This window comes from Carcharodon carcharias, chromosome 8, assembly GCF_017639515.1.
Source record: "Carcharodon carcharias isolate sCarCar2 chromosome 8, sCarCar2.pri, whole genome shotgun sequence".
Lineage (NCBI taxonomy): Eukaryota > Metazoa > Chordata > Chondrichthyes > Lamniformes > Lamnidae > Carcharodon > Carcharodon carcharias.
This window is the reverse complement of record NC_054474.1, coordinates 150,636,144-150,661,600: the sequence shown is the minus strand read 5'-3', so window position 1 is coordinate 150,661,600 and position 25,457 is coordinate 150,636,144. Positions and strand designations below refer to the sequence as shown.

At 41.6% G+C, this 25,457-nt stretch overlaps 1 protein-coding gene across 1 annotated transcript in view; it reads left to right on the top strand.

Moving 5' to 3' along the window:
- ciz1a (cdkn1a interacting zinc finger protein 1a) overlaps nucleotides 1–25,064 on the top strand; it is a 61,329-nt gene extending 36,265 nt beyond the window's left edge. Inside the window, exons 9-15 of the mRNA XM_041194463.1 lie at nucleotides 1,508–1,632; nucleotides 6,451–6,538; nucleotides 11,058–11,171; nucleotides 14,875–15,045; nucleotides 16,285–16,336; nucleotides 19,902–20,023; nucleotides 24,081–25,064. Of these exons, the coding sequence (XP_041050397.1) occupies nucleotides 1,508–1,632; nucleotides 6,451–6,538; nucleotides 11,058–11,171; nucleotides 14,875–15,045; nucleotides 16,285–16,336; nucleotides 19,902–20,023; nucleotides 24,081–25,064 (1,656 nt within the window). The remainder of the gene's footprint in view (nucleotides 1–1,507; nucleotides 1,633–6,450; nucleotides 6,539–11,057; nucleotides 11,172–14,874; nucleotides 15,046–16,284; nucleotides 16,337–19,901; nucleotides 20,024–24,080) is intronic.
- Nucleotides 25,065–25,457: the final 393 nt, after the last annotated feature.

Genomic DNA, 25,457 nt, shown 5'->3' with positions numbered 1-25,457 from the left:
TCTGGATAAATGGCCAGTAGAATTGAGAATGTGTGGTTCTGGTACGAGTACAATCACATCTGATGCAGGACTATGTTTCTAAGGACAAGAGTGTCAATATTGAGTCAAAAGGTGTAAGTGTAGATTGAGTGTCTGATCTGGACAAGTGGAAAACCATTAAATAGAACAGAATATAAAACAGATTACAACACGAAAGGAACTATTTAGCCATCACTCCTGTGCTGGTTTTTAGAAGGTGCTATCCACGTAATTGTATTCACATTACCTTTTTACTGTGCCCTTTAAATTTTCATTTCATTTTCAAATGTTCATTTCTCTTTTACAAGTTATGCTTCCATGGCTGTTTCTTGTAGACTGTTCCATGGCTATGTTTCTTCAAAAAAAACTTTCCTTTCATTTGTTAGATCATCTGAATATATGCCTTCTTTTTACCAATTCACTAATGGAAATAATCTTCCTAAAACCTTGCATTCCTGATATTCTACTACACCCTCTCTATAACATCTTCATGCCCTTGGCATCTTTTCGAATATAAGGGAACTTAAACTGGGCAAATTTAGAAGTTTCAATATCCTGCTGTAAGATGCATTTCCTGGAAATGTTTAAAATAATGAGGACCTGTGTTGCAACTAGGAATAGATTATGTCTGGAAAATGGACAGGGCTGTGTAGTTGGTCACACTGGCAGCAGTAATGGCTGCACCAACCTGAATAAGGTCAAGGTGAAGAGCTGAACATGTTTGCATTAACGCTGCCAGTCAGCCACCGAGTTTCACTCGGTATGTGATAGTCTGGGGAGTGAGCTGAACAGAAAAGGGGAGATACTGACACTTCTTGAGAGGCAGCTTAGACTGTGAGCACTGATCTGGCAGCACAGTCTCAGCTCATGTTTGTTTATTCTAAAAGGCATCTATTCAGGGTCACGTGAAGTGATGTGATAATGGGTCAGCAACACACACCGATTAAAGTAGTCAGGTTGCCTGCTCAATAGAGATACGTGGAGAACAAAATTGTAATATTGGCACATTAGCTGAGAGCAGAATCATATCATGCGGAAGGAGGCAGGGCGAGTTGCTGTAAACAGATGGAACTTTGAATGCTTTTAGACAGTCTTATTGGGTAATTCCGAGCATGTGCTATGGTTTATGGGATAAACATGTACAGCCCAACAGTAGAATTGATCCATGCATTATATTGCACAGCACCATGACAGCTGTAAAGTGGACTAGAAATGTATCATTCAGCAAGGATTCCATTCACTCTGTGGAGTTATCTGTCTGCAAAGACATCTGCCTTGTTCTGAGCAATTGATTAAGATGCTGGTTCTCGCAATATACTCTACTCACCAAAATATAATGAGTATAAATTTTGTTTGAAGAAAGCCTATAATCATTTTTTAAAAATCCAATATAACCAGAGATTGAATTCTTGCATCTGAGTTTGACTGAAATGTTGTTGGTATCTAAATTTCTCTTTCGTAATTCTATATTTTTTCATTTTGTTTAAAGAACTTTCAAAAACATATGAATGGGACTCGTCATCACCAGCGACTTCTGGAGATTCAACAAATGAGTAATGCTTGTCTGGCCACAATGATTCCTAAATCAGATGCAATGGGAAGAGGCAGGGAGAGGTGCGTGCATATATCAGAGCTTGTATGTTCAGAGCACTTTAAAGTGCATGGATTTTAAAACCCCCACTAGTTTGTGGTTTGTAAGCATAGGATTAAATAGAATTTATAGCACAAAAACAGGTCATTTGACCCAAATGGTCATTGCTGATTTCATGCTCCATACAAGCTTCCTCACACCTTTCCTCATTGAACTCTGTCAGTTATTCCTTTTTCTTTCTCCTTATAGGGTTTATCTAGAGAAATTTCCCTTGGGTGCATCTATGCTATTCACCTCAACTACTTGTGGTACTGAGCTCCGCATTCTAACCACTCTGGGTAAAGAAGTTCCTCCTGAGTTCCCTATTAAAATAATGACTGTCTTATATTTATAGCCCCTAGTTTTGGTCTCCCTCACAAATCGAAAGATCTCTACATCTACAGTATCAAACCTTTTTAGAAACTTAAAGACCTCTATCAGATCACCTCTCAACCTTCTTTCTAGAGAAAAGAGTCCCAGCCTGCTTAATCTTTCCTGAGAGGTATAACCCCCAGTTCTGGTATTATTTTTGTTTTTTTTTTGCACCTCCTACAGTTCCTTTATATCATTTTTATATTATGGAAGCCAGAACTATGCAGATTACTCAGTGTGCTCTAACCAAGTTTCTCCAAGTAAGTTTAACTTGCGTACTATAATTATTATAGCATGCAATTCCAGCTGGACAACGTCCTTACCGATACTGACAAACTTGCACGCTTAAACACAGTGCAACCTGTATTGAATCCTTTGCATATTCTCTTAAATCAGGGCTTTATAAATTGTAATCCCTGTAACCCTTGTAAGCAAAAAGCCAGGCAGCTCCCTCTACTTGTGCTTGTATGTTTTTTCATATCTACTGGTTTGCCTTGTTTATGGACCTTGGTGCTTTGAAAAGAACTGTTGTTGGTGCTGTTGCTCATTAGGATCAAAAGTCGAAGTGCTAAGATCTATTGGCAGCAGCAACTTGATGTGTCGGTGAATTAAAGAGAGCATAGATTTTAATTTATCTGTTTTTCCTCCAAACTTTTGAGTTGTCCAAGTTTGCTGTTTTGAAAGACTTCACTGTTCTAGATTACAACCTATTACTTGTTAAATCACGTTTCATACAGTCATAGGTATGGGTGATGCTTTTCCTATATTCCTAAAGGAGATTGGTAGCAAGTGTCAGTGAGCTGTTAGCTGTGATGAGCATCACTAATCAACTGAGGGAATGGGGTGCGAGAGGACCTGCTTTTGCACTCACCTGCCTAGGACAGAGAGCCAGTACAGACTCGGTGGCTGCCTTCTGCACTGTAAAGTTTTTGTGACACTGAGGCCAAATGTACTATCGTGTCTTGGGCTGAGCATGGCTAACTTTGCACAAGTTGGGGTTAGAACCAGGGAATCTTTCTGATCTGCCCGGAACACCCATTAACTGAATAAACTTACTGAGCTACTGGGAGAGTCCCTGTGGTCGTTAGCGGGGCTTTTTATCTTATATGCCACTCTTGCTTGAAATGAAACCCATGTAGAAATGGGAGGCATCCTAATTTTTTTCATTGTTTATATCTGATAAAATGTTGAAGAATGCAGTGCAGGATAACATTAGAAACCATTGAATGGTTTAGAATACCTGAGTAGCATTTTAAAATTAGAGAATGATACCAGGACTTGGAGGGTTCAATTAAGAGGGCACATTGCACAAACTTGGATCAAGTATGGGAGATTGAGGGATGATCTGATTATGGCGTTTAAAATGTTAAATGGATTTGATAAAAAGAGAGGAACTATTACCTCTAATGGGGGAAACCCAGAATGAGGGGACGTTTAAAGTGGTTAAGCCATTTAGAAGGGAAATCTAGAACCAGCTTTTCACAAAGAGTTTTTGGAAATGTGGAATTCTCTCTCTCAAAGTCTAGCTGGGATCAGTTGAAATTTTCAAAACTGAGACTAATAGATTTTGTTGGGTAAGGGTATTAATGGATATGGAGCATAGGCAGGTGAATAGTGTTGAGACCTGATCAGCCATTTTCTGATTGAATTGCAGAACAGAGGAGAGGGAGAGGTATCCTAAATGTTTCCAAAGAGATATGACCTGGATTGTGCAGCTCAATTCTTTACCTAATCTGTGTGATGGAGAGGTGAAGGCCAAACACCCCTTCCCGTCCCTCTGACCCCAACCCATCTTATAATCCCAGCCCTTGCCGTGTACCCTCTGACCTTTCTCTCTGATACTGAACATTCTGTACTCCACAAAGGACCCAGTTTCATCCCCTTAATGAATTTTTGTCTCAGCCCGATGCTGAACTCTCTTTCATTGCCTTTGTCTCCATGTTCACTTCTTTAGGCAGGAGTCCTCTTCCCCCGTTGAATGGATCCTTTCACCTGCCTCCAGTATCCTCCCTCTATCTGGATCCCTCCCCCTGACCTGCTCATGATCTTTTCAATGAGAACTGTCAGCGTGACATTGGCTGTCTTAATTCCTCTGCTGCTCTCACTCATTCCAACCTGTCTCCTTCTAAACTTGCTGCACTACATTCTCTCAGGTCTAATCCTGACTTTGTTATCAAACCTGCTGGTGAGGGTGGTGCTGCTGTTGTCTGGCGTACTGATCTCTAACTTGCAGAGTCTTAGCACCATCTCTCAGACATTTCTCATTACCTACCCCTTGACCATGATCCTACCTACCCCTTGATCATGACCCCACCACCAGATATCAAGCCATTGCCCCCAGGACTGTCACTGACCTCATCTCCTCTGGAGATCGTCAATCCACAGCTTCCAACCTCATACTCTCCCAACCATGTACAGCCCACTTCTACCTCATTCCCAAAATCCACAAACAGGATTGTCCTGATAGACCCATCATGTCAACCTGTTCCTGCCCCACAGAACTCATTTCTTTCTATCTTGACTCCATTCTCTCTCTCCCCTTGTCCAGTCTCTTCCCACCTACATTCGCGATTCCTCTGATACCCTATGTCATATCAACAATTTCCAGTTTTCTAGCCCTAACGGCCTCCTCTTCACTGTAGATACCCAATCCCTCTATACCTTAATTCCCTACCAGGATGGCCTGAAGGTGCTCCGCTTCTTCTTGAACAAAGGCCCAAACAACCCCCATCCATCATGACTCTCCTCCATCTGGCTGAACTTGTTCACTCATTCAACAATTTCCCATTTCACTTGTCTCACTTCCCCCAAATAAAAAGTGTGGCTATGGGTAGCCACATGAGCCCCAGTTATGCCTGTCCTTTTGTAGGGTATGTGAAACATTTCTTGTTTCAGGCCCCCTCGCACAACTCTCTTTTTCGGTACGTCGATCACCGTATTGGTGCAGCTTCATGCTCTCGTCTAGACCTGAAAAATTTTATCGTTTTTATTTTGTTTCTAATTTCCACACCTCTCACAGCTTCACATGGCCCATCTCAAACACTTCCCTTTCCTTCCTTGACCTCCCTGTCTACATTTCTGGTGATAGACTGTCCACCAATATTCATTACAAGCTGGCTGACTTCCACAGCTACCTTGACTACAACTCCTCACATCCTGCTTCCTTTAAGGACTCCATCCCGTTCTTCCAGTTCCTCTGCCCCCTGCGCACATCTGTCTGATGATGCTACTTTCCAAAACGGTGCTTATAGAGTGTCTTCCTTTTTCCTTAACCGAGGATGCCCCCCACCCCGATCCGCTGTATTTGGCAGGGCCCTCAACTGTGTCTGACCCATCTCCCTCAGCCCTTCACCTCCCTCCCAGAACTATGATAGGGTCCCCCTTGCCCTTACTTTTCACTTCACCAGCCTCCACATTCAAAGGATCATCCTCAGCCATTTCCGCCAGCATGATGCAACCACCAAACATTCCCCCCCCCGCCAATCAGCATTCCGTAGGGACCGTTCCCTCCTGGTCCACTCCTCCATCACCCCCAACTCCTCATTCCCTTCCCACAGCATCTTCCCATGCAATTGCAGAGGGGGCAGCACCTACCCCTTTACCTCCTCCCTCACCTCCAAGGCACCAAACACTCCTCTCAGGTACAGCAGTGCTTCACTTGCACCTCCTTCAATTTGATCCACTGAATTCATTGCTCCCAATGCGGTCTCCTCTACATTAGGGAGACTAAACTCAGACTGAGTAACTGCTTTGCGGAGCTCCTTCACTCAGTCTGCACGCATGACCTAGAACTTCCTGTCACATGCCATTTCAACACACCATCTTGACCTCATGCCCACATGTCTGTCCTTGGCCTGCTGCAATATTCTAGTGAAGTCCAGCGCAAACTGGAGGAACAGCACCTTGTCTTCCGGTTAGTCATTTTGCAGCCTTCTGGACTTAACATTAAGTTCAACAACTTCACACCATGAACTCTCCTCCGTTTTTACGTCTTTTTTAATTCAATTGCTTTTTTTCCCCTTTTTTCAATTTTAATTATTTTATTTATTTAATCCAGAGACCCAGGCTAATGTTATGGAGTCATGGGTTCAAATCCCACCACGGCAGCTGGTCAAATATCTCCTTCGCTCCCACCTATCCCTGACCTTCTATTTTGCTTCACCCGCTCCACCCCCTCTTAACCAGTATGAAATCCACCACATTTTTACTCTCTAACTGTGAAGAAGAGTCATACAGACTCGAAACATTAACTCTTGTTTTTCTCTCCACAGTTGCTGCCAGACCTGCTGAGTTTTTCCAGCACTTTGTTTTTATTTCAGATTTCCAGATCTGCAGTATTTTGCTTTTACATTTTGATGGCAAGTGGGAGGAGAAGCAGAAGTGAGATAAACTCTGAGGTCAGTTCTAAATAAACAATAATTGTCTTACAGTGACAAGAAACGGCCCAGATGGTGCAGCACCTGTCAGGCCCACTTCAGAGGAAATATCATTGAGCATCGCAGGACACAGAGACACAAGGTAGACAAAAAACCTATCTGCAGAAATTGCTAGAGTCACGCATTGTCTCAAAGAGAAAGATAGTTTGCCTTTTGATTAAAGACACCTCAACCAAACCATCGAACTACCTTCCAGAGACTACCTAACCTGCTGTGCATTTATAGCATTTGCTGTTTTCCTTTGTGCAACTATACATTTCTATATCCATAACTTGCAAATTATTGCAAGTAGGTGTAACTGTTACCAGCTTTTTAATAACTTCTTTTGCTGCAAAATTTATGCAAGTTAAATAGGTGTTCATATGTTGCTCTTGGTCTGCAAATAAGTTGGGATGGGTAGCATTTCTTGTAAACACACATGATGTTTAGACATTTGCTCCTCATGCTAAATGTAAAACATTTAGCCAAAATGCAGAATATCCTGATTGCAAAACTGCTGTCATCTGCTTCTATAACTATCCGTTTGTATCAGAAGCTTGCACCTTTAAATTTTAGTTTGGTTTCAGTAATTCAGAACAAATGAGTTCTTAACTTAAACCTCCCCGTTTCCTTTTTAGGTGCTTACAGTGTCTCTTCTGTTCCTTTCTCCTTTGTGTTCCAGTCATTGCCTTTCATTTCTTGTGCGTTCTGCAGTTGTTACTTAGTTGTCGTAATGCTTATTCTGTTCTTTAAGCTTGCTGTAACTTCTGCAGCTTGTGTCAAAAAACAATGAGTGCGGAAATTTAGCCATTCAGCCTCCACAAGCCGTTAAACAAGTTTTGCTGACATTAAGTGAATGTCTCCTGTGTTTCATGAGATTTGCTTACAATGCAGTCTTAACAGTTATAGCTGGGGATGATTGGTGCACAGGTGTACAAGGCCTTTGCCTAGGAGACCCCAAGCAAATATAGCGCCCTACTTCACTCCCCCCCTCCCCCGCATGCAACCAATGGAACAGTATCATTGAAGCATACAGATCCTTAAAACATCTACATTTAAAATAGGCAATTGTTTATATGAGCCAAAATATCACAACCATTAATGATTTACATCAGCATTTTCAAAGTTGTTGGTTACAGGGGAGAGTTGGTTACAGGGGATATAGTGGCATAGTGGTAATGTCACTGGACTAGTAATCCAGAGACCCAGGCTAATGTTATGGAGTCATGGGTTCAAATCCCACCACGGCAGCTGGTGAAATTTAAGTTCAATTAATAAAAATCTGGAATTGAAAATTTGTCTCAATATCATTGATTGTTGTAAATCTAATTCACAAATGTCCTTTAGGGAAGGACATCAGCTATCCTTACTTGTCTGGCCTACATGTGACTCCAGATCTATAGCAATGTGTTTGACTCTTAATTGACCCTACAAGGCCACTCAGTTCAAGGGGCAACAAATGCTGACCTTGCCACATCCCATCAAAGAAAAATATATAAAAAAGCATCTTTAAGTGCTCCATTTATTCCAGAAGGAAACAGTGCTTAACTCTAGTTCATGTCTCATTAAGCTGCACTGAATACAAGAACAAACTACAGCTAAAGGAGGCATCTGTCATGTTCAATTACCTATTGTATACTTAAGGCCTTCTTATTCTCTCTCTCTCTCCCCCACCCCACCACCCTCGCCTCCCCCGCAATGTGATCTAGGATAACAATTTGTACTAAACACTTACTGCAGTTTAAATATAGCTAGTTGCATTACATTTTTTTCGTTGTCCCAGTGTTGATCGACAACATTCTTGTTGATTATTGTAATACCACTGCCATGTTACACTACCCTTTATGTAGTAATGTCACACGAACAAGCTTTGTGAGCGCTGGTGAATGTGGTATGTTCTGATGTGATAAGCTCTGTTATGAATGTAGTGTATAAATATTCCATGGGCAAATTTCTTCCTGCATTTTATTGCACATTTGTGTTTTAAATGGATTGAGGAGGTGGTTATACAGAGGGGCAGGTTGGCCCAAATGTTCTTGGTGCCCAGAGGCCCAAGAATTCTTAATCTGGCTGTGCCTACAAGGAAGAAAAAGTGGCTATTAAGTGAGAATTTGACAACAGCTGGCATTATGATAGGTATGTGTAAGTTCTAGGTGTATTATATTAGTGGGAACATGCTCATTGTTAAATGATCATGCGATGGGGAGTGATGGAGTTCATGCCTGCAGCTTATGTGGCTTGTAGCTGCTTACAGATCCTGTTCAGCTGCTTTGATGTGTACATTCTAAGGGAAAACCCAAATGACATACTCTGAGTTGAAAACTGTGTTCAAGTGGCAGTTAAAACAGAGGGCCTTGAAGTGCACTCCTAAGGTTTCCTGTGCTTAAGCTTATCCCTCCATTTGGGGAACATGTCTGTCTGCTGTTCCTGTGAGATACTTAACAAAATATATAAACATTTTAAAGAAGAATCATTTCTTCAATGTGGTAAAACATCCTAAGGTGCTTCGCAAGTGTGTCATTAAATAAAGTTTGACACCCAAACCACATGAGGGGATATCAGAACAGATAACCTAAAGATTAGTCAAATAGTTAGGCTTTAAGAAGCATTTTAAAAGAGGAAAATGGTTGGAGAGGTGGAGAAGTTTAGGGAAGGAATTCCAGAGCTTAGTTCCTCTGCAGCTAAAGGCACAGCCATCAATAGTGGTGCGATGAAAATCGGGAATGCGCAAGAGGTTGGAATTGGAGGAGCTTCAAGATCTCAGACTTTGGGGGCTGGAGGGGATTACAGAGATGGGGACGAGTGAGGCCATGGAAGGATTTGAAAGCAAAGGTGCAAGTTTTAGAATTGAGACATTATTCAAACAGGAACCAATGTAGATCAACAAGCACAGGAGTGATGGGTGAATGGGACCTGGTACAAACCAGGGTATAGTCAGCAGAGTTTTGCATCAGTTTAAGTTTTTGGAGGGTGAAAGATGGCAGTGGAACAGAAACTCTGTTACCCTCTCCACAGATACTGCCAGATCAACTGAGTATTTCCAGCTCTTTGTGTTTTTATGTCAGATTTCAAGTATCCGCAGTGTTTTGCTTTTATTTCGCCTTGAAATCTCTCTCTTCAACGTCACTTTTGGCCACCCCTCCAGATTCCCCTTTACGTGGTTCCCAACTCTGGGGGGTGGCGGGGGGGACATTTTGTTAGTTTAAAGGCAATATATGCATAGTGTAAAATTGTTTTAAGCAAAAAATTGCAGATGCTGGAAATCTGAAACAGAAACAAAAACGAAAATTGCTGGAAAAACTCAGCAGGTCTGACAGCTCATGGAGAGGAAGACAGAGTTAACGTTTCGAGTCCGTGTGACTCTTCATCAAAGTCATACAGACTCGAAACGTTAACTCTGTCTTCCTCTCCACAGATGCTGTCAGACCTGCTGAGTTTTTCCAGCAATTTTTGTTTTTGTTGTAAAATTGTTTTGGTGGTTGCCCTCAAAAGTTGTGTCTTTGAGACTCCCAAGTAGCAAGTTGATTTTAGGGATTGTGTGCATCAGTGTTTGTTTTTTTTTTAAATTAAATATGCTCTTTAGAATATGAGATGAATATTCAATTTATTTAAATACAGCTCCCTTTTTAAAAAAAGCATTTTGATCATTTCAGGAGATCTGTAGCATTGCCTGAAAGCGGATTCAGTGGTAACTTTCAAAAGGGAATTGGATAAATGTTGAAAAATAAAAATTTGCAGCACAGTGGGAAAAGTGGGATGTGGGGAACTATTTGGATAACTCTTACAAAGAACCAGCACCCGCACAATGGGCTGAATGGCCACTTTCTGTACTGTATCATTCTATGTAGAGATCGAAAATTGTCATTATAGAGAAAAAATAGAAAAGCGCTTGATAGAAAGTTTCTTTCTTTTGAAAGGCAGACCAAAAATAATAAGGCTGTTAAATCGTATTTAATACTGGTGCTGTTCCTTTTGTTGCTGGCACTCATACCCCAACCAGCTAGCTCAATTATTATCTCAGGGTAGTACAGATTTATTGCCTTGAATGGTGGTGGGCCTTTTGGAACAATTGGCTTTTACAACTGAGCAGCCTACTAAATAACTTCAGAGAGGAGTGAACCATGCAATGTGGGCAAGTGAAGCATGTCACGTAGCACTGGAGTCATGTATAGGCCTCACCAGGTAGGGTTAGTGGGCTCCCTTGAGTGATTCCAATGAACCATGCCAAAGTTGTCATTGGGTTCTCAATATCACAAAACCCAACTGATGCAGAAGAATCGGCTGCTATTGTGGGTCAACACCAGAAAAATAACCTTGCTTTCAATTTTGCAATTTGTCATGGAGAGATTTGAGCTCAGTATCTCTGTGCTCCTTGCCCAGTACCATCAGCATTACATTGAGGTAGCCTGTCATCTTTGCTCTTCCTAGCAGAAGAGGTAAGTGCAGCCCTGGCCTGACAGGCTGTGCATGAGTCACACAGTACCTGGGAAAGATGCAGCCGTTTCAAAGTCCCACACTGTACTATGGACTAGGTTCAACTGGTCCTTTTTTTGAGGGAGATTGCTGGCCCAATCCCACCCCTTGCTGTAGCTGTGTCATTTATGTTCTCTGTTTCTCACCAGCTTGCTAAGTACTCGCTGCGGCCTTTCTGCACTGTCTGCAGCCGACACTTCAAAACCCCCCGCAAGTTTGTGGAGCACATGAAGTCGCCAGAGCACAAGCAGAAAGTGGAAGAGGTACACTAAGCTTTTACTAGGCTTTTCACTTGTTTCCATAGTGGAATACAGGGGAAATTAAAAATATTTTTAAAAAATGCTTACACCTTGTTTTTGAATGGCTATTCTGATGCTTGAGAGAACAGGCAGATTACAGTCCACAACAACATCTTGCATTTATATGCTTTGAATAGATTAAAACATTCAAGGCGCTGCACAGGAACATTATCAAATGAAATTTGACAATGAGCTACATAAGGAAATAATAGAATAAAGCAAAAGCATGTTAAAGGAGTAGAGAAGGACTGAGGGGCTTAGGGAGAGAACTCCAGATCTTAGACCCTTGGTACAAGCATCAAAGGTGGAGCAATGGAAATCAGGACATGTCTGAGGCCTGAACTCGAGGTGCGCAAAGAGTTTGAAGTTTTGCAGTGCTGGAGGAAGTTACAGGGATTGTGAGGGGTGAGGCCATAGAGGGTTTTGAACATAAGTATGAGAATTTTAAAATTGATCGGAAGCCAATGGAACTGTCCTATTTTGTGATGTCTAGACTGCTACACATGATGTATCTGAGCAGAGATGAGTTGGACAGTGAGTGCATTTCCTTTAATGTTTTGGGATGCATTCTATATGTGCCCTTTTAACTCAGCCAAACAGTGTTGACACTTAAACAGTTTGAAACGTCAATTTAAATACAACACATGTCATTATGATTTTTTTTCTCTAACTGGACATGTTATTTAGGGCTGCAACTTGACACTCCAATCCTATTTTAGCCTTAATTTCAGAAGGTTGTGGGTTTGAGCTCCACATCAGTTGGCCGACATTCTAGTGTGCTATTGAAGGAGTATATCCTTTGAATATGGCATTAACTGAAGCCCTTTCAACTGATACTTAGGCTGTAATGGGAAGATGGTAGGGCTGAATTCTAAAAGAGGTTGAATGCCCTGAAAACCTTCTTCATCCAAACTAATGCGAGCTTTCTGTACTCCACTCTTCCTTCCGCCTGGGTCACAGTTATTTCTGGTTGTAACTGTCCAGATCGCTTGATGTGTTTGGAGTGAGCAGACTTAATTATCTGCATTGTTTCATCTCGGGGATGCAATCTCCAGTAGTGAGTACTTCACCGGTGACTTAAGTTGGGAATAATTTGGTTACTGAGTGATGAGGGATTGAGCCTGCCCACCACCTGTTTCAGAGGCAGGCATACTGCTTCCTGGGCCCTGGAGCACCTATGGTCACCTTACTGGAAAACCTGCAAGTGTATTATTTCTCAAATAATTTTTACCACACCGCAAAGGTTTGTCTACTTGTAAGCACTCTCCTTGTTCTTTGTATCTAATCAGAGGAATTATGGCCCTAATTTAATTTGTTCAGTAGCTGTAGAGGCTCTGTTAAAACTTGTTACATGTTTTTTGATATGCAGCTTAAAATACCAGCTTCCATGGATACTGAAATGTGTGTCCTAAAAAATACTAATTAAACACTATATTAACAAGTCATTCAAGCCTTTTTGAGCAGGAGCACATGAAGCTGAATCTGCCCTTTGTCCACATACTATCTAAATTTCAAATGCTTTAGTTTACTGGGGGTGCACAGTGTTTTTATCTGAAACATTACAGAGCCATTTTCAAACTGGGTTCTGCAAGGTTTGTGCGGTCACTGACTGAAAAATACTTCTTGCCATCTAACACATGCTTTGTGCACCAATTTTTTACGCATTGCCTCTTCTCCCATTATCTTTATCCATCTCTCCCACTTGACTAAATGCAAACTCTTATATAATTTTGGTATTAAAAATTATAATCCTCTAAGCCTGTGCTTTTCTGAAGTGGATGACCCCAACTCATGGAGTCCTGAGGCTAGGTATTATTTAGTTGTTATCTTCTGCAAGTCCTCAAGTGGCAATATTCTTTATCATGTGCAAAGACAAAACTGGATTCAATATTATGAGAGTATCTCCAACAGTGTCTTCTCTTCCTGTTCCACTCCTTTACTTCTTGATTTTCCCAAGAATTTGTACTTTGTCATCTCCTCTTCCTCATTTACATGCTGTTTCTTGGTGACATCATTCAAAAATGTGGGATGGGGTTCCACAAGTATTATGATACTCCCCCCTTGATCACTGTCTCATATTTAACCAGACTGTTTAGAACTGTGGCAGCCTATTTAATCCAGTTTACAATCCCATATCCTCTCGATCACACATGCTGCCTCCTTAACATTGTCCACCTGCCCCACCTCACCCTGTCTGCTGTCAAAGCCCTCACCTGCACCTTTGTCATCTTCAGTTTGACTATTCAATGGGGCCCTGAAGTATCTCCATTACAAACATGTCCATAGAAGTCACTGATTAGCAATTTGGAGTGCAGAACGGAATTGTCAATCAGGGCAGTGAAAAGCTGTCCTATTGATGGACTATTTGGAAAAAGAAATCTGTGCCCTGGCTGCACTCCCATTTTGTACTCTGTAAATTTCAGTTCATTTAAAACTCACTGCCTGTATCCTACCTTGCACCAAGTCCCACTTACTCATTGCTCCTGTGCTCACTGCATCTGTATTGGCTCCTGATCTCCCAACTCCTATTAAAAAATTCTCATCATTGTGTCTAAATCTCTGGTAATCTGAAATTAAATGAGAAAATACAGGAATGCACAGCAAGTCGGGCAGCATCTGTGGAGAGAGGAAGTTTAAGGTTACTTTTCTTTCGACAGTGTATTCCACTCTTGAATTCTTGGACAGCCAAATTTTCCATAATCTTTTGCAGGCCTGTTTCCATGAATCTGTCTATTCTCAGTTGATTTTACTGACAGCTCCATGTTTTGTATCAGCTACACTTCTGACACATATGAACATTTTTTCAGATTTGTTGGGCTTACGATTTTTTTATCCCCTGTCCTTATCTTGTTCACTCCTTGCAATAATTCTCTCTCCAGATAGGGTACACTGTATGGGCTTGGGTGGCCACCTGTGCCACTCAATCATTTGCACCAAATGACCCAATTAGATTAGATTGGCTAAATAACGTCTGATATTCTATGAATCAGAGATGACTAATTCACTATTCAGTCTCAAACCAGACCAGCTTATTGGATTTGATTCAACATCCACCCTCCACCACCAGAGCACTGAGGCTGCAGGATGTATGTTCTACAGGGTTCACTGCAGCAACTTGCCAGCCAAGTTTGCTTTGACAGCACATACCTCCCCTGACCTCTGCCACCAAGAAGAATAAAAACAGCAATGTTGGAAGATCTTCATTCTTTCGTTGCCACTGGGTCAGAATCCTGGAATTCCCTACCTGGGAAAAATCATCACAAAGGCTGCAACAGTTCAAGAAGAATCCCTAGTACCACTTTCCCAGCAACTAGAGATGGGCATAAATGCAATCTTACCTGCAATATCCACCTTACCTCCTGCGTTGGAGGAATACAATTCAAACAATAAAATCAGATGAGCTCAGATGGTACTGCTGCACTTGTGGAAGGGTGTAATATCAGTTTGGCAAGTACTTTACTGTGGCAGTTTCTATCACAACTGTAGACCGAGAAATTTATAATGGGAGAAAAGTGTTGGATGGAAATGGATGCAGATGCAAGATATTTATGTAAAGTGTCTGTGGATAATATTTGACACACAATCCAAATATTTATGCAGCATGAACTTGCTGCCATCACTAACCTGTGTATTAATTACACATCAGTGAATTTAATTTTGTTTTCAGGTTAAGCTGCAGCGTAGCTCCCAGGACAAAGACCAGGCTGGACAAGATGATCCAGAGGATCTGATCACTGTTGATGCAGTTGGTTGCTTTGATGAAGATGATGAAGAAGGGATGACTGAGGAGGATGATGACAGCGTTTCTGATTGTTTAAGTGATAGGGATTCTCAGCAGGTTTGTCAATATACTGTTAGAATGGTTTGTATTTCCCTGTATTCACACACATCTAATCTAAATAACCTCATTTGCTATGTGATTTTATTAGAGGCGACAAATAATATTCAGTTTTATTTTTAACCATTGTGTAATAACTATTGCGGGATTTGGCAGTATACTCCCTTGATGTAATTGGTTCTTCATACTGTTTTAACTGTGATGTTGCAAAAGTGCAATTCCAATGATTCCTTTTACAACTACTACAACAACAATATGCATTTATATAGTGCTTTTAATTTGGTAAACATCCAAAGACGTTTCAAGAGTGTTATCAAACAGAATTTGACACCAAGTCACGGAAATAGGTACTAGGATAGGTCACAAAATGCTTGATCAAGAACTAGATTTTAAGGACTGTCTTAGACGACAGAGAGGTGGGGAGAATTGGGGAGGGAATTCCAGAGTTTAGGGCCTAGGCAGCTGAAGGCACAGCTGCTAGTGGTGGAGTGAAGGAAATTGGGGGTGCGCAAGAGGCCAGGATTGGAAGAACACAGAGATGTTGTAGAGTTGGAGGAGGTTAGAGATTGGAATGGGTGGGGTCATCGGAAGGATTTGAAAATAATGAGAATCCTAAAATCTTTGCTAGACTAGAAGCCAAAATGGATCAGTAAGCTCAGAGGTGGGAAATGTCTGATAATCCAATTTAAAGCTTATTCTGGGGGAAAGAAAGGAAGAGCAGATATATCATTCAAGCCTTTAAAATAATGAAAGATATAACCATTCAATTTTGGTAGTGATTTTGGGACAAAGAGCTCAAGCACAAAATTTACAACCCTTGCGCAAGGTTAGAAATTAGAAAAAACATACCCAAAGGATGGTGGACATGTAGAATAGGCACTATGGAAAAGGCAGTTTATTTGGGGCTAACTGATGCCTTGTAAACTGGTAATGGATTGATAGGAGAAGGTGGATAATAGAGGGATCACTAACCTTTTTTTAGGAGAGGTAAGAGAAGGAGCTCACTGGCCCTTAAATTAGAGGATCAACAGATTGAAGAAGAGGGACATATCCATAATGGAAGATCCTTAAATGGACTCTGGATGGAATGAGCTTGACAGAAAGAATAGCTGTTTTTGACTGTGGATTTCGTTAATTTGCTTGGCTTCCCTGAAATGTCATGGAATTTTATAACCTCTTGAATAAAATGTGCATCTTAGAAAGGGGAGGAAAAAGTAAACATACGCTTTGTACATTTAGGCTTTGCTGTCAGAGTTTGAGAAGGAGCCATATGATGCAGAAGCTGTGTATGGTGAGTACTAAAGAAGTAAGCTAATGTATTTCACTTGATGCTTCTCTCCATTAAAATCTACTAAGTTTGCCTAAGTAACATGTTATAGAATTTAATGGATACTTTACTCTGTCAGCCTATGATTTCATGTGATGTTTAATTAGATCAGGATTGACTTCATAACATCCATTTGCATTTACATAGTGCCTCTAATGTCCCAACGCACTTCACAGAAACTTAAGCAGACAAAGATTGACACCAAGCCAAAGGAAATATTAGGACAGTTGTTTAAGAAGCTTGGTTAGAGATGTAGATTTTAAGGAGGGTCTTAAAAGAGGAGAGAAAATCAAAACGGTCTAGGGAGGGAATTCCAGAGCTCAGGGCCAAGACAGCTGAAAGCACGGCCACTTGTGGGGGCTTCATAAGAGGCCAGAGTTTGAGGGGTGCAAAATTCTCAAAGGGTTGTAGGGCTGAAGAAGGCATTGGTGAATTTAGAGCTAACATAGATCAGAAAGCCCAGGGGTAAGGCTTTATGGCATGGTTCAGGCTATGATGTGGCTGGAAAGTTTTGGCTGAGTCCCTGTTTATGGAGCGAGCAAGTTGGGAGGCTGGTCAGGAGAGCATTAGAACAGGCAGGCTTGGAGGTAACAAAGGTATGAGTGAGGGTTTCAGTAGGAGATGGGCTGAGAAGGGGGGTGGAGACAGGCAATGTTACGGAGATGGAGGTGAGTGGTCTTAGCAATGGAGACAATATAGAATCCAAAGCTCAGCCCAGAGTCAAATAGGGCACTAAGGCCTGCGACTGGGGGTGGGGGTGTTGGGGGAGCGGTTCCAGTATCAATTGCATGGAGGCCAGGAAGGAAAATTGGGTTTTCAGCAGTTTAGTAGGAATAGGGTTGAGGGAGCAGCTGGATCTTTTGGTTAAGGAGAGGACCTGAACGGAGATGGGAGGGAAACTAAATGCAGGCCTAAGGTAGCATAAGGGGTTATGTTACTAGACGAGTAATCTGGATGCCTGGGTTAACGAGTCAGAGAAATGAGCTTCAATCCCGCCATGGCAGCTGGGGAATTTAAATTGAATTAATTTTTAAAAATACCCAGAATAAAATGTTAGTTTCTGTAATGATGACCCAATAACAAAATGGCCTTGCAGACCTATCAGTATACCAAACCATGACAAGCATACCACTGCAGGAATGCCTTCACCAAAAGGACTGCAACAGTTCAAGAAGCTTGCTCACCACTACTTTCTAAAGGTTAGTTGAGGATGGCCAATAAATGCTGGCCTTGGCAGTGGTGCCCACACCCCATGAATTAATGTAAAAAAAAAAAAACTAGAGAAAGAACAAGGATTGGGGAAGGTTACCTTGGTGTGGGAGGGAACGATGTGAAGGAGGCCACTGGTTGGTTCGACCTTTGGTGGCCATGGTGACAAAGAAGCCCATGAGCTCTTCATCTGTTGGAGGAGGTTTAAGGAGAATTATTGGTAGTACAGAAAAGCCAGGGATTATCTTGTCTGGGAGTTTCCCTTAAACTTCTCCCATTGTTTGTTGCCAAGGGAATTGGGATATTGATGCTTTTTTGTATGTTTCTCACTTTGCTAAGATGCTTGTTCCTAGGGAGACTGTTGTGCGCTGTGGTTAACATTGGTGGTTTAAAATGATCAGTGTTCATTCTAATTCCGGCACCCTCAATTTTTTCTTTTAAAACAACAAACTTGATGACAAATCTGCTAAGCAAAATGGGTTGGACTTAGTCCATAATACAACTGCCCTCAGATTTGTTCATTGCAGGTAGCAATTCATTAGTTTCCTCCGAGCAGAATGATGGATTGGTGATATACAGACACTAATGTTGTGGAGGAAGGGGAGAATTGTCAGGTTAATATAAACAGAAAGAAACTCTATGTCTAGTTTGATAATTGATCTGTGATTACCTCATGCTATCTGTGTGCAGAGTGGGAATAGTCTGATTTCTTAAAAGGGGAAGGAAAATATAGCAGCATGCTGCTTAAGCTACGTATTCACTCCCCTTATCTACATTCCTGTTCTTAAAAAAAATTAAAATTCCCTTTTTAAAAAGCTTTTAATTTTTAATTTCCCAGCCTAGACTTGTGTGACATTGCTGGGTGGAGATGCCTACGTTCTGCAACACCTGTATTCATCTCAATAGGATTACAGCTTTGCTCTGATCTGAAGTAGATCCAGGACTAGCCAGCCCTTAACACCTGCACAAGTGTCTGGTTGTACAGCATAAAGTGCACACTGCCATTGCGTCACCCATTTCAGTCTTTACCATCCTCCAGTACGTTGCACTTGGTGAGATTTTCCTGGAACCATCAACCCTTAGGAACAGGGCCATTGAGCCTGTTCCACCACCATTTAATTACATAATTACAGATCTGAACCTCAGCTCTATTCTCCAGCTTTGGTCCATATCTCTTGATTCCCCATATCTAACAAAAACCTATCATACTCGCCTTGAAAATTCAAATTGACCCTCAGCATACACAGCCTTCAGGGGGATGCATGTTTCAGATTTTCACCACCTTTTGTGTGAAAAAGTGTTTCCTAATTTCACTCCTAAATGACCTAGTATTAATTGTAAGACAGACTACCTGTGCTGGATTCCTCCACCAGAGTAAATAGTCTCGCTGCAACTAACCTGTCAAATTCTTTAAATGTTTTAAACACGTGGATTGGATCATCCTTCAATCTTATAAACTCAAGCAAACACAGCAAGTTAATACAACCTAGCCTTAACCCTTTTAGGCATGATATCAAAGCTTCATTTTCTTTTGCCTTTGCACGTCCTTCATAGTGCTGGAAAATGGGATTAGAATAGTTAGGTACTTGTTTGACTGGCGCAGACTCGATAAGCTGAAGGGCCTTTTTCTGGGCTGTAAACCTCTATGACTCATAAGCTAATTATCTTCAGGACCCCAAATTTATTTGAGTACTATTTCAAAGAAAAGACTAATTGTTTTGTATTGGAGAGTTGATCACTGAAAATAATGGTTTTAGTTTAGCCATCACTGCTGGACCCGTAGCTCTTGAGTTCACAGACTGCACAACAGGACCTTTGGAAGCAAGCTTGAGTGAGGCTTTTCTCTTTTCCAAAATTGGAGTATCTATCTTACCTAGAACCATTTCATACACAACATTAGATCTCAAACTTGAAAACTGTTAAGTACTTAGTTTGTATCTGCATAGTGCAGATAAACTGGCCCTGTAAAGTGTCTAAAACTATCTTGTAGCATAGCTATTTGTATCCAGATTCATTGCTGTGGCTTTTCATTATGGTATCATCGCGAAGCTTTCCTCTCACTAATGCACCTCCATATCTCTGAATCCTGAAAGGTGATTTCTGCTTTTTGCACATAGCCATCAATCTTAAAAAGCTAATCAGGACGACTGAGGCTGAGAGCCAAGTTTCTGTTAACTCTTATACAGCTGACTTTTTTGTTTAAAACAAAATTCTTGTATGCATTTCCTTTTTTTTACTTCTGATTTGTTTTGTGTGTTTTAATGACAAGGGCACATTCAATGTAACATAGTGATCGTCTTGGTTCCCCTCCCCTCCACAGGCCAGGAATTTGTGGTTCCTGTGACCGGTTTCCTCTGCAAGCTGTGTCACAAATTCTACCATTCTGAGTCCACTGCCAGATTTACCCACTGCAAGTCACTGATGCATTTTCAGAACCTTCAGGTTAGATGGTTGTTCCATGATGTGGCCTGTGTTTCATTCTCTCCTTTTCTCCTCAGTACCTTTTTTATTCTCTTTCTCTTCTCACCCTGCCCCTCTTCATCACTCTTTAACCTTCATTTATACCTGCCTTTCCTTTTCTACCTACTTATCTCTCTCTTATCACTCCTCGCTACCCATCTCTCCTACCCCTCTCTGCACCCCACCTTCTCCATTGCTCCCACAACTCCCCTCCTGCTCCACCACTCTCTATCTCTTTGCATCTTTCTCATTCACTCTGGTTTTTCTCTTCTACTTCTGGTGTTTGGTGTTGTCCCAGACTTGCTTTAAAGTCCCTTCTTCTACTGAATGCAGTTTGATTATTGTGGAAGCAACTAGAATTTTCCAATTTAAACAAAAATGCCCTGATCTTTTTGTCTTTTGCTGCTGTTTGATGTCAAGTTAGTCACATATTCGTTGCTGGAAACTTGTACCATGCTGTTTCAAGTTTTGCCCTATTCAGTGTACCTCTACTCATTAACAGGTCAATATGACCATAAACTTGTTTAGATTTAATCTTTCTACACTCCGTCCCTCAATTAACTTGGTAATCCTGGAAATGAGCAGAATTGGGTATCTTTAGGTACCAAACAAGCTAGAAAGGGATGGCATTAACTTACTTCCAGCAATCTCAGTTCAGCTCATTTATGGACTTGAATCAACAGGACAGCTATCAGATTTGGGACTGAAATGGTGTTGCTCAGAGAGGCTGTGGGAGCAAAGTGTTTTTTTTTAAGTTGCATCAAAGTAGATTTTGAGTTTGGGTTTGAGGTACATTGTTTAGGCAAACCAGATTAGTTCTGCTTTGCACCTGTCCTTAGCAAGCCCTTAGATGTGTTTACTATGAAGAGATTCCCCCCGCCAAAAATGATGAGATATTGATACCTTTTTGATGGGAAAATTGGAGCAAGTCTGTGACCCGTTATGCATTCATCTTTTATTGAACTGTTTGTGTTGATGTTGTTTTACATTGTGAGTTTCGTGTGATTTGTTCTATGTTTGAGATATTTGTGGAGTATTGTTGCAGCCTAATAGTCACCTGTCTCACGTTGATTCATCTTTCATTTCAATATTCTCATCTAGTTTGTACTTTCAAAGTCTGTGTGTCTAGAACGTATATCCACTTTCTTTACTTGCAATCCATGTGGTTTCACATTTCTCCTCCTTTCAACTTGACATTACAGCATTATCTCTCTTGACATGTTAATTGTTCTACAGAAAGTTATTAAACAAAAAGTTATGTTGTCAATTTTACATTTCAGTTCAGGGCTGATTTGCTGCATCCACCCCTAAGCATGCTGCCCTGAGCACAAAACTAAGGAAAGGCTCCACAAAATACAAGTGGAGCAGACTCAGGATTTGAAAACAGTCAGATTTTTGTTTGTGTCCCTGTCGTGCAAGTGCACCCATCACTTTTAAGCCAAGCAGCGATAGATGATTTGTAATGATGCGTTTGATCCATCCCCAGTGTTTACAGGTCAAACAAATGTGGCTTGTTCATAGAATTTTTCAAGTAAATATGTTACCAGACTCAATTAGGGTTGATTACCAACCTTAAAGCCTCATATTTCACTTTTTCTAGTCCATTTCATTAAAATTCAAGTGTACTTGTGTTTTGATGGTATAGTTCTACAGCATGCCATATGTTTTTAAATTTCATATGTCATTGAGGTCAATGGGAATAATGTTTTTTTTAATATTTATTTTTTCATTTCATTATTGGCTTGCTTTCATAGGATTTGATCTAAATTTTTGAATCTGAGAGAGAAAAGGTCTTTAGTCTTTTCTGACCTCTTGATCTTGCTGGGTCAAAGGTGCTTAAATGGCATCACTATGACCATAGTTCAGATGATGTTTAGATAATCTGTACTTTCACACCTGCTGATGGTCCATTGTATTCTAGGGCTGGGATCACTGGCGGTGCCTCTTTTCATAGATGGGATTGAGACATGTGCCAGTTGCAAGTAGACTTCTTAAGATTCAGTTATGAAGCAAGCTAAGAGGACAGGAACAAAAATAGAAAATACTGGAAATACTCAACAGGTCAGGCAGCATCAATGGAGAGAGAAACCAAGTTACATTTCAGGCCTGTGATCTTTCACCAGAAGTTTCTCTCTCTACAGATGCTGCCAGACTTCCTGAGTATTTCCAGCATTTTCTGTTTTTATTTTAGATTTCCAGCAATTGCAATATTTTGCTTTTGTAGAAAGACAAGTTGCATTGCTGCAAGTCTTAAGTAGTGTCAATGTGTACCTGTTCCTGTACAAATAGCTAATGCTTGGTATCTGGGCACAGATTCCACATAGATCCAAATGTATTTTATGTTTTTCTCAGCTTGCAACTGCTTTTTTTGTGTGAGGTCCTAGAATGGGCGATAGCAACATCATAGAAGAATCAACCAACGCACACTTTTTGGTTCCCAGTTGGTGAAATTTTTGCTTCAACATATTCAGTATGAATCACTCTGCTTTTACAATACCAGCTACACCAGCTGAATTAGAGTTCAGGGCTGTTCCTTATGGAGTTCCTTATAAAATAAAATCAACACCCTGTCATATTTGAATGCTCATCACATCTGCCACATGGTTAAAATACTAAGTAGCAGGAGGCAGACTTTTGATAGGCACAAATTAGAATGGAGGGATATGATCATGTAGCCTTGGCCAGTAGTTGACTTCTGGAGCAAAGCTGGAAAATAGTGGATAGAGGAGTTAAAAATCATAAGGGGTTTAATATAAATTGAATACAGAAAAATTGTTTCCAGTTGTTGAAGGGTCACTAACAAGGGTGCACATTTTAAGGTGATAGGCAAAAGAACCAGAGGTGACATGAAGAAAAACCTTGTTTAGAATTCAGAATGCACTGCCAGATGTGGTGGTGGCTAAAGATTCAATAAGTAATAGCTTTCTAAAGGCAATTATAGAAATACATACTTGAAGGAGAAAAAATCACAGGGATATGGGATAAAAGAGGGAGGAGTGGGACTGACTGGATTGCTCTTCAAAAGAGCCAGCACAGATTCGATGGACTAAATGGCTGCCTCCTGTGATGTGTTGTTCTATGATTCTAGATATTCTTAGCTGTAAGGTTTTCAGAATGATTAACGAACTAGGTGGTTTGGTCTTGTTAATAAAATACATAATTGTAGTCAGGGAAAAATTTTTCATTGGCAGTGGTTTTCAGATGGACTTGTTGGGGTTGAGTGCAAGAGATCTGTTACCACATTGAGAGCATGTTAAGACAGGAGTGTTATCAAACAAAGTTGACTGTGAGCTCCATGAGATTACAACATGTGACCATAAGTTTGATCAAAGAAGTATGTTTTAAGGTGCATCTTGAGGAGAGAGAGCTGGAAAGCTGGAGAGGGATAGGAGGGGAGTTCCACAGTTTAGGACCAAGGCAGCTGAAAGCAGGGCTATCAGTGCCAGAGTAATTAAACTAGGAGAATGTGCAAGATGCCAGGATTATATGCAGATGCAGAGATATCTGAGGGTTATATGTCGGAAGGAGGTTACAGAGATAGGATAAGGCGAACCCCTGGGGCACTTTGAAATCCTTCGAAATAATATATAAATGAAGCTAAGTATTGGCTGCTTATGATGGGCGGGTGTCAACTGATAATTGAAGTTCATCATGTAACAAGTTGTACTACTGAGCTTGTAGTATTTGGGCTCCTTCTCAGGCAATGAATTGTAATGTTGGGTTGGGTGCTAAGCAGAAACTGGATAGTTCCCATAAAGTGGAATGGGAAGTTGGCAAGTAACATTCTCACTAACTTTGTAACATCAGTTACAAGGCAGCACATGACTAAGGAGCAGATCACTTCCTCGTACACTCGACCAAGGAAGGGCAAAGAACTGGAACGTTGGAAGGGAAAGCAGTGCTTTTTATAAATTAGTGACATGCTCCAATCAGTATCAAAAACTAATATTGGTTTGACTGAAAGTATATATTTTGTCATGATGACTCCCAATGTTTTGGTGCCTTTGCCCATTTTTTTGTGTTTTCTTTGTTCAAACAGCGTTACAAAGCACAGAGAGCCCAAGATTATTTATCTGCCTCTGCTCAGGAACCAGCTGCTTCCGCAGGGAGCAGCCTTGGTTCAACAGATGATCAGAAGCAGGTGGAAACTGATGAAAAATCTACTGAAGCCACTGCTAGCAAGCCCAAAATGGAGGAGGAGAATTCCATATCTGAGGCCCAGGCTCCTGCACTGTTGGGTGATGGTACCGTTCCCCATGTGGACGAAGATGGTGCTTCCCATTCGCAAAGTGTTCAGCTCGAGAACCCAAGTGGTGGAACTGGAGTGATCTCTGGCAGTGCACCCACCACGGAATTTGATTGCAAACTAATTGTCATCCCTCTCTCAAATGATGAGGCACCGAGCAGCCTCAAGGAAGCGGCGGAGCAGACGGCCGGTCCTGATAAGTGTGAGGCGAGTTCTATTGCTGGCAGTGAGGTAGTAGATGACCAAGATGGGAATGAAGAGTGCGACCTGAGCTTGACCAAGGCTGAGGAGCCCAGTGAAGCAGAGGATGGTGAGGAGGAGCCTCTGGCTGATGGCTGCCTGGCAGAGAAGGAATGCGAGGAGGTGAATGTCAAAGGGGAAGATAACGAGGCTGAGGCGGAGGCTGAGGCTGAGGCGGAGGCTGAGGCTGAGGCGGAGGCTGAGGCTGAGGCGGAGGCTGAGGCTGAGGCTGAGGCGGAGGCGGAGGCTGAGGCGGAGGCGGAGGCGGAGGCGGAGGCTGAGGTGGAGGCTGAGGCTGAGGCGGAGGCGGAGGCAGAGGCAGAGGCGGAGGCAGAGGCGGAGGCGGAGGCAGAGGCAGAGGCTGAGGCGGAGGCAGAGGCTGAGGCGGAGGCAGAGGCAGAGGCAGAGGCGGAAGCTGAGGCGGAAGCGGAGGCTGAGCTTGAGGATGATTATAGCCACCTGGAACGCAACACCCCAAAAACAAGATCCGGGAGGGCAGCCAGAGGCCGTCGTTTCTCCTCAAGACGGAAGAAGTAAATTAAAAATCCAAATCCTTTTTTCTGGAGTAATTTATACCATGGTTGGGATAAATCTGGGTTTGCCACGATGTTAGATTCACAGTGGACTGTCTATCAGTGGTTGTGTGTTTTTCTTTCATCAATGAGAGAAGAATCATGTGCAAGTCCACTGCTGATTATAAACTGTAGTGTCCCATTGCAGTACCTGTTCAAAAATATTTTATCACCCTCTTATGGATTATAAAGTAGAGGTGACTGCGGTGCTCCAAAGATTTTAGTATTGTAACTTAGAGCATTCGCTTTCAGTGTTTTCTTTTGGAAGTAACATCACTGCAGTCTTTACTTTGTGTACTGCTGCTGTTTGAACACTGTCCCTTCACTGCTGACACCTGAACCTTGGGTATTGTAAAAC